This window comes from Lissotriton vulgaris, chromosome 5 (assembly GCF_964263255.1).
Source record: "Lissotriton vulgaris chromosome 5, aLisVul1.2, whole genome shotgun sequence".
Lineage (NCBI taxonomy): Eukaryota > Metazoa > Chordata > Amphibia > Caudata > Salamandridae > Lissotriton > Lissotriton vulgaris.
This window is the reverse complement of record NC_141693.1, coordinates 1991822980-1991842502: the sequence shown is the minus strand read 5'-3', so window position 1 is coordinate 1991842502 and position 19523 is coordinate 1991822980. Positions and strand designations below refer to the sequence as shown.

The following is a 19523-nucleotide window of genomic DNA, read 5'->3' as shown; positions in this document are numbered from 1 at the left end:
ATCTGAGTATTTCAGAAATAAAAAGAAAACCCCCACATGGATTTCACACCCTCTGCGATGGAGCCGGGTTAGAGCACAGTATAGAGGTGGATAATAATAATAGAGGTAAGTTGTTTCATAAAGTGTTGCAAGCGACTGATGTGCTCCTGTGCTGTAAATAGTAGTCACATCATCCAATTTAATAGTACTAAAAAGAGAATTATTAATGGCCGCAAATAAACTCACGCAAGAGTTTTAAATTAGCATAAAAACTATTAAAGAAAATAAGTAGAGCTCTTGAAACCTCTTATTCCTGAATACTGTCATCTCCCCGACCCCAACCATGTGAGCAGAACCTGGGACCCAACATCAAGCAGAAAGTACCAAGAATGGGACATGACCACCCACGTAAGATGCCCACCCAGGACTTTAAACGGGTACCACGCTTCATAGAAACTGACCAGCACCGCACTGGGTGGACCGCCTCTGCTACACACCACCCAGGAGGGCATTAATGCATTCCAGTGCCACATTAGTGGACCCAGGTGCCCTCCACGGCCAGGACTTCGCAGCCAATCCCACCTGAGGTTAGCTAGGATCCTGCACCCCGCTGGCGCCCCTGAGCGCCTTCGGCCAGCATCACCCTTCTGGAACCTTCCATCAGGAAGAGGCACCTCTCAGGCCCAAGGAAGCCTCTTCACGGCCAGGTAACCCTTAAGATTGTTGTCGCACACTCGCAGCACACCTCGAAGTGACAGAAGTTCTGCTGTGATAACTGACTCCATCTATACCAGCCTATGCATGAGCTTAGCTCCTTGAACCAAGCGCTTCTAAAACGTCATCGCATTCGCACCTCCAGATATGGGGGCAAATCCTTCTTTCATCTTGTCCCACTCGTTGGAAAAACCTTCTTTTGCAAATTCGAATGTGCCAGGATCTCGCTACGGTTAAAAAACTTTTATAAACAATGGTCATTCTTATGGGTCTCCGTGCACTTGCCACTCTCTGGTTGCTAGCGCTGAGATACACCTCCAGCGTGAGTCGTTGAGTGATATATCAAATGCCTTTAACATAACATAACATAACAATGCAAACGAAGGTCAACCAAGCCCAGGCTGAGTGACCACAGACTGTGAACAGAGCGCAAGTGGCCAACACAGAAAGCAAGCAGAGGCCCAGAGAGGCCAGAGTCTGGCAACAGAGCTGTGTGTGACAAGCACAGAGCGAGAAACACTTTCTCCTCCTGCTCTGCACCCATGTATGTATGTATGAAGACCCCCCACTAGCAGCAGTCTGCGAGGAAAAGGGCGTCTAAAGAAACACAGAAGAGACAACGCGAGGCCTTGTCCATGGGCTAATACTGAAACCAGAGGCGAGTCCAGAAATGCAATGGTAAACAAGTCACTAGAAGCAAAACTCACCAACTGAAGGGAACAGGCTGCAAAGGCGATGTACAAAAATGCTGTTTGCGTATCACTTTATGTGTCCTGTGCACGCCCCTTGGAGAAACCAGCCTGAACAGTCACGCTAAGAGATCAGTTGGCATTTTGTGGTATTGTTTAGTGAAGCATATGCCGTCCAGAGAGCAGCCTGCCTGTGCCTAGATCTGTGAATAACAAGAAAATGCCACTAATCACTCGTAACAAGTAACTACAGGCGAGGAATAGCGTCTGTCACCTTCCACAACCCTGCAAGCCCTGGGTTTCTGAGCTTCCCTCACACTCTTCCGTGACCTCAGCCACGAAAGGAAGGACCCAGTCATATAGGTTGATGGTATTGCACCGGGCAAGCGGCACTGCCATGTGTCCACCCACACGGCTATCCGCTGCCTCTCCCACATGGCCAATGGCTACACAATGCCACTCCTAGCTGGTCAATGGCTAGACGATCCCCAGCTTAGCTGGTCAATGGGTATAAAGTGCCACATCTAGCTGGTCAAGGGGTAGACAGTGCCGCACCTAGTTAGGCTTGGTACCGTCTACCCATAGACAATCTGGACAATGGGAAGACATTGCCAAGCCTAGCTGGTCAGTGGGTAGACGATGATACACCTAGCTGGCTAATGGCTTTATGATTCCTAGCCCAGCTGGTCAATGGGTAGACGATGCCCAGCCTAGCTGGTCAATGGGTAGACCATGCCCAGCCTAGCTGGTCAATGGGTAGACGATGCCACTCTTAGCTGGTCAATGGGTAGATGGCACAACACCTAGTTGGTCAATGGTACACGGTGCCAAGCCTAGCTGGTCAATCAGTAGACAGTGCCAAGCCTAGCTGGCGAATAGGTAAACAGTGCCAAGCCCAGCTGGTGAATAGGTAAACAGTGCCAAGCCTAGCTGGCGAATAGGTGAACGGTGCCAAGCCTAGCTGGTGAATAGGTAAACAGTGCCAAGCCTAGCTGGCGAATAGGTAAACAATGCCAAGCCTAGCTGGCGAATAGGTAAACAGTGCCAAGCCCAGCTGGCGAAAAGGTAAACAATGCCAAGCCCAGCTGGTGAATAGGTAAACAGCGCCAAACCCAGCTGGTGAATAGGTAAACAATGCCAAGCAGAGCTGGTGAATAGGTAAACAGTGCCAAGCCCATCTGGTGAATAGGTAAACAGTGCCAAGCCATGCTGGTGAATAGGTAAACAATGCCAAGCCATGCTGGCGAATAGGTAAACAGTGCCAAGCCCAGCTGGTGAATAGGTAAACAGTGCATGCTTCTGATTTGTAATGAGGGAGGAATCACCTTCTCAGCATCACAGAGGTCTGACACAGTATTAAGCCTTTGGACTCTTCAACCCACTTTGCAGGCACAGGCTCCCAGCCTGCCCTGTGGCCAATCTTGGAGCTTCTCTCACAGCACAAGAGCAGCGTCCGGATTGGCCTGAGCGCCCTCTATTTGTGCTCCAAGGGAGACTGAGAGCCTGAGCCGGCTCTCTCCAGTCCCAGCAACGCAGCTGGGGTTGGAGAGAGCTTCTGTGCGCATGCCGGTTTGGCCGGCCTCAGATGGCCGGCCAAACCCAAATGCGCACTGAAGGCAGTGTCCACCACTCCCCCCCCAGTTCCTATCATCCTGTGGCACCACCCCAAGACCCGAAGGTAAGAGAAAAATAAAACCATAATAAACGTGGTTTATTATAGATTTCTTTTTCAAGTTTTGCAGCTGCTGCTGCTGGCGGGGGGACAACCCTCCACCATAGTGGAATAGCCGCCCCAGGCCAACTCCCAGAACCTTAACACCTTGCCTGCGGCGCCGATTCTCCCCCGGTGCTGAACATTCCATTCGCGGGTGTGGCCGTGACGGAACCATTCCGTCATCCGCACAGCCCAACCGTGAGGCATGACGGAATGGTTCCGTCACAAGCATCGAAGGGGTTAAATAGAAAAACAGAACTGGATGAACTACTCGGACCATTAAATAACTGATAAGCTCCTTTGGGGAAAGAATTGGGAAGACCCACCTATTATATGGAATAAAGTACCCCCAAGTGTACATACTCAATTATGACATCACCCAGTCCTTGCCTTTATGTCACATATGGCAATGGAAGCCCTTGGTGAGTGGGACTATCCTTTTAACGAGGAGCAGAGGGTACATTTTCATGTATATAAGGCCCTGGACCGACTAAATTATCTCCGGCTAGTTCTACAAATACCAAAGCAGCCACGCCCTTAAAGCGGTTTGATTCTTTGCGCCCCATTAATGCCTGCGATCTGAGCCAGGCCACCTCTGGACATCAGAGCTGAGCCCTGCACACGTGCCCCGGGCTTCCTGGTGCCTACAGCATAAGCCAACAGTAATAAAAGTCCCTGTGTGCACTAGAGCCTGGCAGTGCCTGGGAGTGAAGGCTCTTGGGTCACTAAAGACCGCTCGTGACAGCTTTAGGCATCTGTGCCTGCTCGCATGGGGGATTTCAGAAACATTTTTCTTGTCTCCTTTTGTCTCTGTTTCAGTTCACTTCTGTTACCCCACACCCCCAGTCAGAGCCCCCCCATCCAGACTAGTGAACACGTCACACTCACTGATCATCAACAACTTAGAGCCTCTTTCTCTCTCTTCTCTTTCTTCTCTTTCTTTCTTTCTCTCTCTCTCTCCCCCACCACTCTCTCCTCTCCCCCCCTTCCTCTGGGCATCTTCTTCAGGGAACTATAGGGAGTTCTTTATCCTCTGTGGTCTGGTCCGGCCGCTTCTGCCGTCCCCAACTCATCCCTCCCCAAGCATGCTCTACAGGCCGGACTGGCTGTAGTGGGCACCAGGCATTTACCCGGTGGGCCGCCAGGGTGGGGGCCGGTTTTGGACCCCTGGGGAGACAGTTTTATCAGCCCCCTGTAACAAAAGCAGCTGCAGTGTTTTCCACGTGAGCCCCCCTCCCTCACCCCGCGGCCGCTCTGACTAAATTGCCAAGGCTTGTTTGTATTCCCATTCCGGCCCTGCTGATCTACCTGCCTGGCCGCTGGTGAGCATCCATCGTGAGCTGACACGAGGGCCATACAGTTACTGCATCCAGCACCCCTGCCTGCAGAGCACAAAAAGCCCTCAATTGAAACCTCATTTGAAGGAAATGTGTTTAGCGAATGGAATTGGAAGAAACGTTCTTTTTAAAGTGCCTTGAGGCTGCTAGTGCACCCGATCTGCTAGACTGTTATTTTGCTTTAAGTAAGCGTGTGTTCTTGTCACTTGTCTCTGTGGCCCTGATTAGGAGTGGGTTCGTATTTTCCAAGCACGGAGTAAACCCCATTTGAACAGGAGTTACAATTACAAATCGAGTGGTATTTACTGCATTTGATAGTTATCCAGAGTATTAAATATTGCACCGGGTATAAAGTGCACACGTTGAACCTGCTGGAATTTAACTGGGGAAACGTGTATGGTATTTACTGTACCATGCAGTTTCTGGTGCTGTAAGCAGGTAAATGTGCTTGTTATTCCCCAGAAACTCGTAATAGGTGCTATTTATCACAGCTGATGAAAGTGCATACCCCAGGGTATCATTATTTGTCTGATGTGATAAAAATGTCCCTGGATTCTGGCAAACCCAGGCTCAGGGCCTGTGTCTCTTTTTTTTGCAGGTTCTGCTGACTTCCAGTTTGTGTGTGGTTTGCGCCTTTGCCTCACTTTTCCTAATATATCGTCTCCGCTGTTCCTCGAAGTTTCCCTTGAGCACACTCCTGCCTTCTGAGACAGGCCCTCATTGCCACTTCAGGCCGAAAGTCGTATCCGGTGCAAACCGGCATTGCCACGGCGATCGGAATTAAGGGCTGTGTGATATTTAATGTAGTCTCACAGTTATGGGGAAAAAGGCCCCTAAGAAGGCAAGCATGTCAAATTCAATGTGTTTACTATGATTCTAAAGTTTATACCTCATTTTCAAGAACATAACTCAGAACTGTAAGGGTTTACCTCACCCGATGAATACCTCACACCGGTATGACGACGGTATTCCCCAGGTGTGTTACTCTACCTTATTCCTCCTAACTTGTAGTCCGGGGCACAGTGTTGGTCCAATGTCTATGCAGAACGAAGAGCAAAATGTTTTACGAGGACCTAAACCCAAGCTCCTCCCTGGGGGTAGTTGAATGGGTATCATGAAGGGGCTAGTTCCTCCTTTGCCAAAGGTGGCCACTGAGGGTTGACCCGATTGGCTAATACTCCTGTCGCAGAAAGACCTGAAGGTCAGATCTTGGTGCCCTCACACCCGTTAGGGTGTCCTGCTTCATCATTGGGTGCTCGTTGCCAGGCCGGGGCTGCAAAGCCTGACAGGCCTGAGGGATCCTCCATGGAGATCTTTTAGATCGGAGGACGTCGTATAGATGAGTGCAAGTGAGGGGGAACCTAACCGTGTAGCTAGGGAAGTGAGTGAGTGCTTGCTAAAACAGGCTCTGGTATCTAATGTACGGGTTTAATAGAGAATAGATACCAGGTCTAACTAAAAACAGTGGTGCTATCATGTGGCCTACAAAGTACCAGGATAGCTTCTAGTGTGAAGTGGTCGACATGTTTCGTGCCTCAAGTGCCCATGGTTCAGGCGGCACTTCGTCAGGACCAAAGGTTGATGAGGTATGCCCTTTCCTGGGGCTACAGGTCTCCCTCTAATAGGAGATGACCTGACGGGGGCAATCAGCTTACCCCGGAGTGTATGCCGGTCTATTGTTCCACCTTGTAAGAGGAAGTAAAATGCTCCTTGGGATAACAGAGAGTCCCGGTCCGTTGGAGGGACATCTGTGGGTTGTCGGGACGCAGTGGTCTCACCTGCCCTCCTCCTTTGTTTTAATTAGTAGGAGAGGGCGAGTCAGGAACCTCCTGTTTCAATTCATTTCTAAATGTCTCTTAGCCCTGCATTCACCAATCAGCACAAGGCTGAGTATAACTATAGCAGGCCTGCCCTACTGCCGAGCACAGTATGTATTTAGTACCCCATCCCCTGCAAACACACAGGGCCCTCGTACCCTCTGCTCCCCTGAGGACAGCTGAGAGTGCGTTAAAGCCCAGACCTCTCTAGACAGCTCACTAAGTTTCATTCATCCCAAACCCCACACCACTACTATGATCTCCAAAATAACCCTTTCTGGGCTCTTCCCGTCTCCACCCCTCCTTGCACCATCTCACACCTCTTTTTACTATTTCGATCTCAAAAACAAGCCTTTCTAAACCCTCCCTTTGATGCTTCCCCCTCCACCTCCCTTTTACTCCTCCGCTTCCACCTCTTTTTTACTCATCCCAAGCCTCCTCCTACTGCTATGAGGTCTAAATCAAACAAAAAGAAGTCGAAATCCCTCCTTTCTATCCCTCCACTATCCTTTTCAATCCAAATACCAGACTAACATGTCCACCACTCAAATCAGTTTCATATTTCACTATACTAATTCACCACTAATCCTTTGTGGGTTCCAGAGTAGCGTGCTACTTGCGGAAAAAGCACTTCAACACCTCATCAGGGGTAGCCAGCGCTATACAAATGTAAACCTTTTAACCTCTTCTACCTCTTTGCCTTCCTTCTCAATCCAAATAACTAACATATCCACCACTCAAATTACTTTCATATTTCAGTATACTAATTCACCACTAATCCTTTATGGAAGCCGAAGTTGCGTGCTACTCCCCGAAAAAAGTGCTTTGACGCCTCGTCAGGGGTAGAAAGCTCTGTATAAATGCAATTACATTAGGTGTGATGCTGCTCCTTTAAGAAAAGGGGGCACCTGTAGCACAGGGTAAGATGGGGGAGGGCTGCTTTATCTCTTTGTCTCCATTAGGAGTCCGACCTATGAGAAGTCCAGGCTGCACGTGCGGCCACGCTCACCCGAATGGCCGCCTGCAGCACTTGTACGTGCACCAAGCTCACTTTCGTGTGAATACACCCCGGGGCCCATGCAGTCACTAACATACAGAACCTGACCCTGGTATCTCCAGACATGTTTTAAGGCATGGGAAAAGGGGGCTCTGGCCCAGGGCCCCCACCTTTCTAGGGGGCCCATCATTAAGCACCCAGGACAATCCCAGACAGTGGCAAAAATTATAGGGCCACCTACACAATATGAAAAGGGGTCTCCCAGGTCTCCAATATCTGGTAAATATTCAGAGGCTTTGCACTGAATGGGGGGCCCCTAACGGACTGGGGTCCCCTTAAAGGTGTTTTGAGTCAACAAAGAGGGTTCAGACTAGAGCTGCTGAGCTTTTATGATCTGAAAATGGATAATAAGTTCAGAATTGTTCTGAGTAGGGGACCCTCCAATAATATTTGACCCGGGGCCCACAAAATCCTTAAGATGTCCCTGGGCGTCTCTTTGGACTGAGTCACGCCTGGGCCACCGCCGTCCGCCAGGGCACACCCCTGATGCGTGGCTTTTACTTACAGTGCCTCAAAGCGCTCAGAAGTGGTCCCAAGCTTGCATCGCAGCACTACTGAAAATATAACTCGTGTTGTTGTGTTAATAGCGACCCTAGCAGGCTGGCCCGTTCCTGACCCCGAGGCCTCCCTGAAAGGGACAGGCAGGCTCAGATGAAGAGCCCCGCTGAGCACGAGATGAGCTCATGGCCACGCCCCCGAGAGGGGCCGGGCACCGCGCCATTGAGGGCTGCATTCACTGTATTCACTGTTCTTTCATTTACAGCAAATAGATATGAGCAATGCGGGAGGGGGCTGGGGGGAGGGGGCAGGTCAGAGCATGTCTAACTGATTTCAGTTATATACAGAGCAAGTCACTGGAAGATTGCAGGAGTTTTTTTCACCTCTGTAAACATGACATTCACATGTTTTCACTGCGAGCCTTCTCCCTGTTTACATGAACTGTGACCCTGGATCTTGGCTCTGAGGTTGGGAGAGCATGGAAAGGGTGCATTGCTGTGGCGACGGCCCTCTCCTGTCAGTCTATGGTGGCCTGAGAGGCATGGCATGAATCTAGAGAGTGGTCCATTTCTGTCACAGAGAGTGGCGACGGCCCTCTCCTGCCAGTCTGCGGTGGCCTGGGAGCTGCGACAGCATGAACCTATAGAGAGTGGCACCCACGCCCCTTGAGAGGGGTTTGCCCTCCAGCTGCCTCCTGGTAAAGCCGGGCAGCCTCCCTCACCTGGTTCCGGGGGCATCTCTTAATCCTGGGAGAGGTGTATCGGGAGTGTGCTCACGGGTAAGCATGGCTTGGGGAGCCACTGGGGTGAATGCAAACCGAGCTGGTATCTGTTCTGTTTGACGTCACAGCTCCCATCACAAGCCCTCATTCTTGCAGACGCTTGGCGAGCTGGGGAAGGAGCCAGCTCGATCTGGGTGCAGCTCAGAGGGTTCCACTGCTAGGGGGGTTGGGGGGGCTTCCATTGAGGATCTGAAGGTAATTGGCATTCCTCCCTTGGCCTCCTAGCAAGAAGGGTGGAGGAGGGCAGCAAGCTCTCCCCGAGCAGTGACCACCAACCCCCCACCACCAGTCCAGCCCTAGGAAACACACCTCCGGGATTGGAGGGGCACCCAGGAATTCAAAAGTAGCAGATCCCCCAGTATGATCAACCTGCCAATCAACGAAAAGGACAGACCAGCCACACCGGCCAGAGGGATGTCCAACATTGTTTTTTACGGAGTTTTATATAGCGCGAACTTGACGAATGTATCGGGTATCAGAGCGCTTTACATAGCACCAGTTACATTACATAAGGATACATTCATTTTTGTTAGTTACGGGGAGATTAAGTGATTTGCCCAGAATCACAGGCTGTTCAGCGTCATTGCCGAGACTCGAACCCCGTTCCCCAGATATCCCAGAATAGGGTCAGGACTGCAGAAGGTGTTTCTGTGCCTGAGATTTAAGAGTGGGAAGGAATTTGCCAAAGTGATGGCAGAGGCTGGGGTTCAGCTCACTTTGCACCAGCGTAGCATGGACACACAAGGTGACTCCAGGCAGCCGCACAGGATAGGGAAACCTGCCGCACATCAGCAGGGAGGGAAAGGGAGGAGGCTCCTTGCTGTCATTGAAGGTGAGACAGCGTCATCCTGTGCAGGGGGAACCTGTGGCTGCTTCCACTAACCCTCTAACTGGAGGAGATTATTATTATTATTATTATATCTGATTTTGTAGAGCGCACAGCTACCCGTGGGTTTCCCGGCGCTAGGAGAACAGAAGTAGTAGAAGGCAAACGGAATTGTAGAGAACAGATTATAGGGAAAACAGCCAGGTTTTCACTCCTTTGCGGAACTTGAAATAACATGTTTCAGACCGCAAAGGAATGGGGAGCGAGTTCCAGAGCGTGGGTGCCAGGTAAGAAAAAGAGCGCCCTCCAACTCTAGCACGCTTGAAACGGGGGACAGAGAATCTGCAGTGGGTGGACGATCTAAGGGTGCGCGAGGGACAATATTGTTGAACTAAAGTGGATAGATAGTGAGGGGATTTTCCAGCTTTGATACGGTGCATGAAGCAAAGAGCTTTGAATTTGGACCTGGATTCTATGCGCAGCCAATGCAGGCTACGCAGGGTCGAAGAAGCAGAGGAAGTTCTCGGCAAATTACAGAGAAGACGGGCAGCCATGTTCTGAACCACTTGGAGCTTCCGGGTGACCTCTTTGCAGGCACCCAGAAGAAGTACATTACCGTAGTCCAGGCGAGATGTCACTAAGGCCTGGACCACTGACTTCTGGGTGTCTGGGGGAAGCATCCATGTGATTTTCCTCAACCACCTGATGATGGTGGTACAGGTGGCTGAGACTTTGACCACATGATGTTTCATAGATAGCTGATTATCAAAGAGGACCCCGAGATTGCGTGCTGTAGTAACTGGGGTCGGCAATGGGCCCATTTGCTGAGGCCAATGTTGGGGGCCCCAGAGAGCAGAGTCCGGCCCAAACAGAAGAAGCTCTGTTTTATCGCCATTTAGCTTTAGTTTGTTCGTCAGCATCCAATTGGCGATGTCAGTGAGTCCAGAACGAAGAGAAGAGGAGGGGGAGTGCTGATTAGAAGAAAGGGAGAAAATAATTTGAGTATCATCAGCATAAGAAAAAATAGAAAGTCCAGCCTGTTCTGCAAGAAAAGCAAGAGGTCTAACATAAAGGTTGAAAAATAACGGACTAAGAATAGAACCTTGGGGAACCCCATATGGAGAATTGTGAACAGTGGACACAGAAGAGGGGGAGAAAACCTGAAAAGTACGATTGGAAAGAAAATTAGAAATCCAGGCAAGGGCGGAGCCGCAGATACCAACAGACTTTAAGGCAGAGAGAAGGATGTTGTGGGAGACGGTGTCAAAAGCGGCACTCAAATCCAGAAGGATGAGTGCCACTGTCTCCCCTCTATCTACCTGGCGCCTGACTGTCTCCGAGACTCCCAAAAGGGTGGACTCCGTAGAGAAGCCCGCCCGAAAACCTGACTGGGAAGGGTGGAGAACGTTCGCCGATTCAATGTGGCTGGTGAGGTGACGGTTAACATGCTTCTCCAACACCTTCGAGAGGCAGGGAAGCAGAGAAATGGGCCTAAAGTTGGCAGGATTGCAAACATCCGCATTGGCTTTCTTTAGAAGTGGAACCACCATCGCATGTTTCCAGATGTTAGGAACAATTGCCTCCCTGAGAGAGGCATTCAAAAGAGCTAGAATACAGTCCAAAGGGGCGGTGGCTAAAGTACAGAGAATCTGGGGGGGGCATGGGATCCAATGGAGAGCCAGATTTGATCTCTGCCAGCAGTTTCTGGAAAACTGGCATAGAGATACATTCCCACTTGTCTAATATAGGAAAAGAGGAACGTTCAGGGTCGTCCTGTGTAGATGGATGGTCATGTTGCCGAATAGATGACTTAGGTGAAGCAGATGGTGAAGCTGTGAAACCCGCATAGATGCTGTCAATTTTCGCAGTAAAGAAGTCTGCCAAGGAATTACATTGATTGCTATCCAGACAAGGAGCTTTGGGGGCACATGACATACCGGACAGTTCCTGAACTGCCTTGAAGAGGGCTTTAGGTCGGTTCTGAGCTTTCAATATTGTGTTGTTAACATGATTGGCCCTGGCAGTATTACATAAGATGTGATATTTATGTAATGCTAGTTTATAGTTTTCTTTGTCTGCCGAAAAATAGTTGGATCTCCAAATACGCTCCAGTCTTTTGCAGCGGGATTTTTCCATTTTAAGTTCTTCATTAAACCAAGGGGCAGGTTGGTGCAGGAACTTTTGCTTGCAATTACGCTTCGGAAGGCAAGAATCAATTACAGAGGTAAGCCAGGTGCTAATTGTATTCACATCATCCGTAGAAATATTGGCAAGAGGAGGTAGGGTTTTTTCTAAGGAATTATTAAATTGCTCCAAATTAAGTCTTTGCCAATTTCTAGTAGTTCTAAGGGAGTGTGGGCTGCTAGAGGGGCAGGGTGCATCCATTATCTTAATGTGGAACTCTACAATGAAATGGTCTGACCAAATAATAGGTCTGGAGGGGAGACATGTAACAGTATTTAGATTAGTGAAGATTGGGTCTAATAGGTTGCCGCCTTTATGAGTGGGACCAGAGTTTAAGAGACTTAAATTGAGGGCGGCAAAATCCTGTATAAAATGAGTGCTAATAGGGCATAGAATGTCGTTGAAGTGTATATTCATATCACCCAACAACAGGAAGTTATTAGAGTCTAGCAAAAGGGGGGCAATGAGTTCCGGAAGGGCGGCTGCCCATGCTCCGGCTGCGCCAGGCGGGCGATACAGAAGAGCACCGGATAATGTGAAATTAGGGGATAATGACAATTTAAAACTACCAGCTTCACAATTAGGGATATCGAGGTCTTCCCACTTACAGGAGTAGATCCTTTTAAAAATAATGGCAATGCCACCTCCATCCCTGAGAGGTCTATTACGCCCCACGAAAGTGTATTCATCAGGGAGGGCGGTGGCAATATCCGGACCAGAACAATCCTTAAGCCAAGTTTCAGTTAGAAACACGGCCGACGGGCTAGATGAAGTGAGGAGATCAAATATGTCCCTCTTGTGTTTGGGCAATGAGCGACAATTTAAGCTAATAAAACTAAAAACAGAAGAGGGATTGGGCAGGTGAGCATTTGCTGGGAGAGGATTCTCAAACCAGAGAGGGGATGAGGAAATACACAACTCCGAGGGGAGAGATATAAGAGCCAAGGCACATACAGGGCAAGATAGAGGGGCATCTTGACCACGCATGCGAGAGCAGTGCTTACTAGGCGGGGTTCGTAAGCTATACAGTGTAGATCGAGAGTAGGTAAGTCTGGGGATATTAGAACCAGAAGCAGGGGGAGTGGCCCCTGAGCCCGTTCGGCCGCGGACGGGCGCAGACGGGCTTAACTCAGGCGCAACTCCGGCGCGCCTACGTCGTGCCCGCTGCGCTCGTCCGCTGCGCTTCCTGGGGGGGGGTTCCATTTTAAAGGGTTGAGGGCGGGAGGGGCCAAGCGCTAGTCCGCTCGCCTCAGCTCCACTCCAGTCTCCTCACCCAAAATGGCGGCCAAAATCGGGTCCCGGGCAGTGCTTTAATCGCCTGCCATGGGACAGATCTGGGGCAGATGAGTTAAACAGACAATTTGCGCTATAAAAAGGGACCTGTATAACAAAATAAAATGTTAAAAACACGATGTGCAAATTTCGCTGCAAGTCACACAATTCGCTTTTAAAATGATCACGTCGCCTCTAAAGTAAGCACGGAGCCCGGTATAATCACGGGCAACCGCGCACTTCTATCAATCAGACCAAAGACTCATTGAGCTTTTTAAAGGGTTGAGGGCGGGAGGGGCCAAGCGCTAGTCCGCTCGCCTCAGCTCCACTCCAGTCTCCTCACCCAAAATGGCGGCCAAAATCGGGTCCCGGGCAGTGCTTTAATCGCCTGCCATGGGACAGAGATTGCCTGGTGGAAGAATTTACCATTTTATCTCTTGGTCCCTGCTCAGGGGTTGCTAAGTCTCTAGCCAGGCTCTCATCTGTTCTGCCCACTCAAGATCCTCTCGCCTGTTCTGCACACACAGCGCATCTCGCCTGTTCTGCACACACAGAGCCTCTCGCCGGTTCTGCACACACACAGCGCCTCTCGCCTGTTCTGCACACACACACAGCGCCTCTCGCCTGTTCTGCACACACACAGCGCCTCACACCTGTTCTGCACACACAGCGCCTCCCGCCTGTTCTGCACACACAGAGCCTCACACCTGTTCTGCACAGACAGTGCCTCTCGCCTGTTCTGCACACACACAGCGCCTCTCGCCTGTTCTGCACACACACAGCGCCTCTCGCCTGTTCTGCACACACACACAGCGCCTCTCGCCTGTTCTACACACACACAGCGCCTCACACCTGTTCTGCACACACAGCGCCTCTCGCCTGTTCTGCACAAACACAGCGCCTCTCGCCTGTTCTACACACACACAGCGCCTCTCGCCTGTTCTGCACACACACAGCGCCTCTCGCCTGTTCTGCACACACACAGCGCCTCTCGCCTGTTCTGCACACACACAGCGCCTCTCGCCTGTTCTGCACAAACACAGCGCCTCTCGCCTGTTCTACACAAACACAGCGCCTCTCGCCTGTTCTGCACAAACACAGCGCCTCTCGCCTGTTCTACACACACACATCGCCTCTCGCCTGTTCTGCACACACAGCACGCAACAGAGCACCATTAAAAACTTCTTTCTGGGTCATCTGGAGGTTTCAGAGTATCTGTCGCCTTCACCAGCCACTACCTCCTCCAACAGCTAGCCCAGTGGCTACTAGATTAGTGGGACTCCAGTAACTGTGCCTAGGTATCATGCACACCTAACCGGGCCCCCACCCCAGCAGAGTTGTCTCCTCTTCAGGGTAGGGTGGGCACCTCTGTTCCTTTGGGTGGTGGGACGGTGGGTGGATTTGAGTTGGTAGCAACTGTCAGTGCAGTATGAGTATGCCACTGGAGTCAAGCTATCCTGCTGGAAGGGGGATGAAACCCCAATACCATTCCTAGGATGCTTGTTTCCAGTCCAGGGAGGACCTGGCCTGGCAGTTCGGGCTGGACTGTTCCCATGAGGCACAGGGTCAAGACAGATTTGCATATGGCTGGGTTCAAACTGGAATGGCATGGCGAGCAAAAAACGATGGATTTAGGCCCAGATTTCTGTCCTGGGGTGAATGTATGACATTGTTCTGCATTTTGTCCATCAATTGTTGTTTTTGCATTTGTCACCCCGAGTGGGACGGATATGCTCAGACGTGAGTCCTGTGCTCTCCATGCCACTGGAATCAAGCTATCCTGGCTGATGAGGGGTGAAACCCCAAAACCGGTCCTAGGATGCTTGTTTCCAGTCCAGGGAGGACCTGGCTTGGCATTTCGGGCTGGGCTGTTCCCATGGGGCACAGGGTCAAGACTGATTTCCATATGGCTGGGTTCAAACTGGAATGGCATGGTGAGCAAAAAACGATGGATTTAGGCCCAGATCTCTGTACTGGGGTGAATGTATGACATTGTTCTGCATTCCGTCCATCAATTGTTCTTTTTGTACGAGTATTGGTAGCGTTGCTCTCGCTGTGAAGAATAACTCTGTGTAACATTGTCTGTATTTTCCAAATGTTGCTGCTTTATAGCTCTTAGTGCCTTGGCACTATAATTCTGTTTGTGGTCAGAACTCCGGCCCAGAGGGGCGTTAAGACGTCTGGTTTTCACTTTATGTTTTAGTTTTATGAGCAGCATATGTTTCTTGTGTGTATCGAAGTACTTTCTATTTGTAAAGTAAACACTTACTGAATGTTGATCCAGTGGTATGGCTAGCTGTACTGTCCGGGTGCAGGTAAGAAATGGGGGGGATGCTGACAGACCACTTGTTCCGGGGGTGGCCGCCGACTTGTCCTCGGGACGGAGGGGTGCTAATCAACAGACACTACTCCCGTCATCCCCTAAAAACAGTGCTCACCAGGTCAAACCACCCCTCCCCCTCCAATCTACGCCACTGCAGCGATCTTGTTTGCTGGAATGACGATGTACACTGCATTCTGAATGTCTCACCTACCTCAAAGCCCTGAGTAAACTTTGAAGTTCTCTGTCTCACTACCATGAGAGAGCCACTGTGGTGAACAACTCTAACTGATGTAACTAGAACCCGAGAGCCTCTGACTAGCCAGGTGCTACCGGATACCATTCATCACAACAGCTAATGTCATTACAGTTGCACTATTAGCAGAATTCTATAGTTGGAAAGCTCAAGTATTTACACAAATACGTAGTGTTGCTACTGTTTTATTTCTTCAATAACACTAACAGTTACATGCAGTGATCGGCCCCTAGATGTATGAACCTTGCCAGGTATTTGAAGAGTCGCTTTGATGACCGAGCTTACATGTCTAGTGTGTTGATTGGAGGCCATGGCTGGCATGGTAAGCAAATGCAATCCAGAAAGGAAATTGTGCAAAAGGCATACTGTTTTGAACTTGACCCTTTTCTGGGTTGAGAGTCCATGGTTACGGATCAGAGCTGGAGAAATGGGGCCAGTGAAATTCAGGCCATGGATAAGGTGGCTTACGTACGTTTGCGCTCTCTTGAGCTTGGCCATTCTTTTAGCCAGAGGGTCCATATATTACAGTAAACTTACCTAGAGATGTCATCATGTCCTGATCCGGAATGCACTATTGCAACACTGTTTACACTACGCTCTCCAACACAAGTCACAAAGGCTACCAAACCAGCTAGCCAGAATGTGCCTGAAGCTAGAAAAATGGGATGGGATCTGCTCTGAAACCCACCCAATGACTACCAGTGAAAGTATCAAATTCCAGGTTCTCTGCACCAATCACAAAGCCTTCCTGAGAAAAGTCCAAAACTACCTGCGGAAAATAGCCCTATGCTACACCCTCTCTTGAACCGCCCAAGTGGATAAAACAGGGAAGCTGATCCCAGGGAGTCGAAGACCCAAGACTGCAAATGTTCTTAACCCCTTTTCGAGATCTGATCCCAAGCACATTCATTTCAGGAAACTCCTGATAACGGGATTGTTAAGACAAACTTTACAATTGCTCTTTTGGGGGACTGTGGACGACAATAGCAGAAAATCACCTATGGGCGCCTACTCTACCCGATTGGACTCATTCTATCCTATCAACGCTTTATTCCTCTCACGAGGCATCGCCCTATTTCTTATCCTGTGATCAGAAATAACTGAAAGGCACCACAGAGCACTATTTGAAATAGTAGTGTTTTTGGCACTTGTCCAATCTGGAGCTCACCAAAGTGAGCAGAGGGTCCATCCTTTGGGCAGACGCAGCAGGAGAAGGTTCTTCGAAAGGTCTGTAGATGGCGACGAGGTTCACCTATGGAACTATTGACAGATTGTGTAATAGAATGACACCCAGGCTGTGCACATGTTAAAAGGGGCTGTCAGGTCCCTGGCCGTGGAGGGGCCTGGGGTGATCGCTTGAACCAAGGAGCAGCTGCACAGGCTGGGATGCAGCAAGACAGGATAGGTTCTGCTTACGCTGCTGTGTGAGACAGGATAGGTTCTGGAGCACCAGTTCTAGATACATAACACGCAGTCTGTGACTTGCTGAATATCACCTGCACCGCTAGGACCTTCGATGCATATTTCAGTGTTGTGATAGGTAACCCACTTTGAAGTGAGCAAAATGTATTTGTAAGCTCTATCGTGAGACACTGTAAAGTTTAGAGAGAGTGCTGACTCCTGGGGAGACTAGAGGTGGTGACCACAGCGGGGATACATAGCAGGCTCGTTTGTGACTAGTAGATAGCAGAGAGATAAGATGGACAAATTAGGGATGCTAACACCTCTCAAAAACCTTACTGGCCTGTGTAGGTAGATCCATAAATCCCTCGTGCTCTTCCACCCGCATTCAGGTATCCTGGGTACACTGGCACAATGTGTTTAGGTTTGCCTGGCACATTGGCACCTGCAGCCCGATACCCTGAGGACACTTCTTGTTGTATCCAAGTGTCCTAGGCACACAGGCACTTGCATCAAAGCAAGCTTGGCACATTGGTACCTGAAGCAAAGTGTTCTGGGCACACGCAGTCAGATACTGTCACACTGGTATAAGATTTCACGAATGCCTAGCCCACTGCACAAAGGAATGTGGCACTTGCAGCCAAGTATCTTGTGCAAACTGGCACATGAAGCCTGGAATCCTGGGCACACTGGTATATGCAAATGCGTGCCGCCGGGCAGCTTGGCACAGGCATGCATGTAACCTGGTACAAAGACACATGCATCCAGCCACGATTGAGGTCTACAGCCAAGTATCCGCGCCAACTGGCATATGTATTCATGCACGCCAGGACCTTCATCCATGTTAGCTGCGCACAGAGTCACGTACAGTCCAGTTTATCTGGCACACTGACCCTTGCAGTTATGCACCATGGCACATACAATAAGACATAACTGGTACAGCTAAAACCAAGGGCCATGATCATACGTATTCAAGTAGCCATGGTACCTGGGCACACAACCAAGTGCAGTTCAGTGCCCCTGGCACACTGACACATTCAGTCAGGAGTTCCGCACTCACTGGCTCATGTTTACATTATCAACGTGGCATCTACACAGTGTACTCTCTACCTGAACCAGAACAGTTTTCGTAATATTTTTACATGTCCTCAGTCTAGCATTGTGTGCCAGCGGGCATAAAAACTCTACCCGCTGCGAGCCTCCCTGGTATGAGTCCTCACACGCTGCCAGGTGCGGTTAGCGCTGCAGACATGTCATCAGCAGTCTTGTAAGTTGGGCAGGTCTGGGCATGCAGGCAGGGCTCGAGAATGGCACCTGAGCAACTACAGGCGGTGTGTCAAATTCACCCAAACAAATCCTGCGTCTGCGCCCTTATCCATCTCCGCCAGAGCAAAATGTGTGGGCAAAGCGTCTGAGCCAGGGCCGGTGTTAGCCCTGCCTTTACAAACCTCTCCAGGTGAGGGAAGATTGGCTGCCGTGGTGGCAGATAATGCAATCCAGAGGGCCCAGAGAGACTTTCAAGGCCCATGAAGAGCCGCATGCTGCGTTTAATCCCCAATCCTATCCAATGCCGGTCTCATCACCCGCAGTGTTTAGATTTCCAGAGTGGACTAACGCGGCCACTTAACCTTTCCTTGGCGGCGGCGAACAGCGAAAATGAAAATATTCTGAATTAAAAAGAACTGGTTCCGTCAAAACACTGCGTCCTTTAAAGGGTTAAGAAGGGAGGGCACACATCAGTCCTTCCATTGCACCCCATGAATATTCCAATTCGGGTTAACTCTTTCCAAACCACACCGCTAACACATATCATTTCGCGACGCTCACCCATCCCCCCAGGCCAGGATGGCAAATATAACACTTATTGACAAAGCTCGCCACGGCACTGTCCACACCGCCACTATCACTCGGCCAGACCCCCTCCCCCTCGGTTGCAGAGGACGATCGTATCGTAACACCCCCGAAGCGGTCTAACCATTTGCAACACCCAGCTGATAAAGACACTACTTCCCCCCACAATAAGGTCGAAATGGAAAAATCCATCGCGAGTCCCCCGCTCCCCCCTTCCACCAGTCAGCCCAAACTCCTTAAGCAACCTAGGCTAGAAAAAAAGCAGAAAGGGAGGGGCATTAAGCCCCCGCATCTCTTCCGCGCTGTGCGCCTAGAGACCACTCAGTCTGTGACGTGGGCGCAACAAATGAGTTGAGCAATTAGTTAATAAATACACAGATCCCTTACCAGACCCTTTTACCCCCCACCGCCAATACGGATACCCAAAACCAGTGTCCCCCGCATCCCCAATATGACCCCTCCCCCTCCGCAGATTTACTCAGAGCGCGCGCCACAAATCCCGTTTGTGAACCGAGCCCGGTGCCATCGCTGCGGGGACCTGTTGCTGCGTCTGGAGAGGGCGGCGGCGCCCACCGCGGCGGAGGGGGCACCCTGGCACGAGGGAGGGGGCACGGGGGGCACCCACCTGCTCGTCCTGCAGCGTCAGCGACACGTCCAGCATACACATCCGCACCGGCTGCATCAGCGCCTTCTGCAGGTGCAGCAGCGGCTTCGCTTCCATCTTGCCAGCTGCGCTGCCCCCTCTGCGCCTCTGTACCGAGCCGCCACTGCCGCTGTCCAGGTCACTCCCTCCCTCCACCACCTGCTTCCGGCTGGATATGGGCTCC

At 50.5% G+C, this 19523-nt stretch overlaps 1 protein-coding gene across 2 annotated transcripts in view; it reads right to left on the bottom strand.

The window, feature by feature from the left end:
- Nucleotides 1–19523, bottom strand: part of RALGDS (ral guanine nucleotide dissociation stimulator) — a 436172-nt gene that overhangs the window by 301789 nt on the left and 114860 nt on the right. Inside the window, exon 1 of one of the 2 annotated variants that reach the window (XM_086924743.1) lies at nt 19322–19440. The exons of the other annotated variant lie outside the window; for it this stretch is intronic. Coding sequence (XP_086780869.1) covers nt 19322–19417 — 96 coding nt within the window. The 5' untranslated portion in view covers nt 19418–19440. Of the gene's footprint in view, nt 1–19321; nt 19441–19523 lie in introns of those variants that run through there. 2 annotated transcript variants of the gene reach the window in all.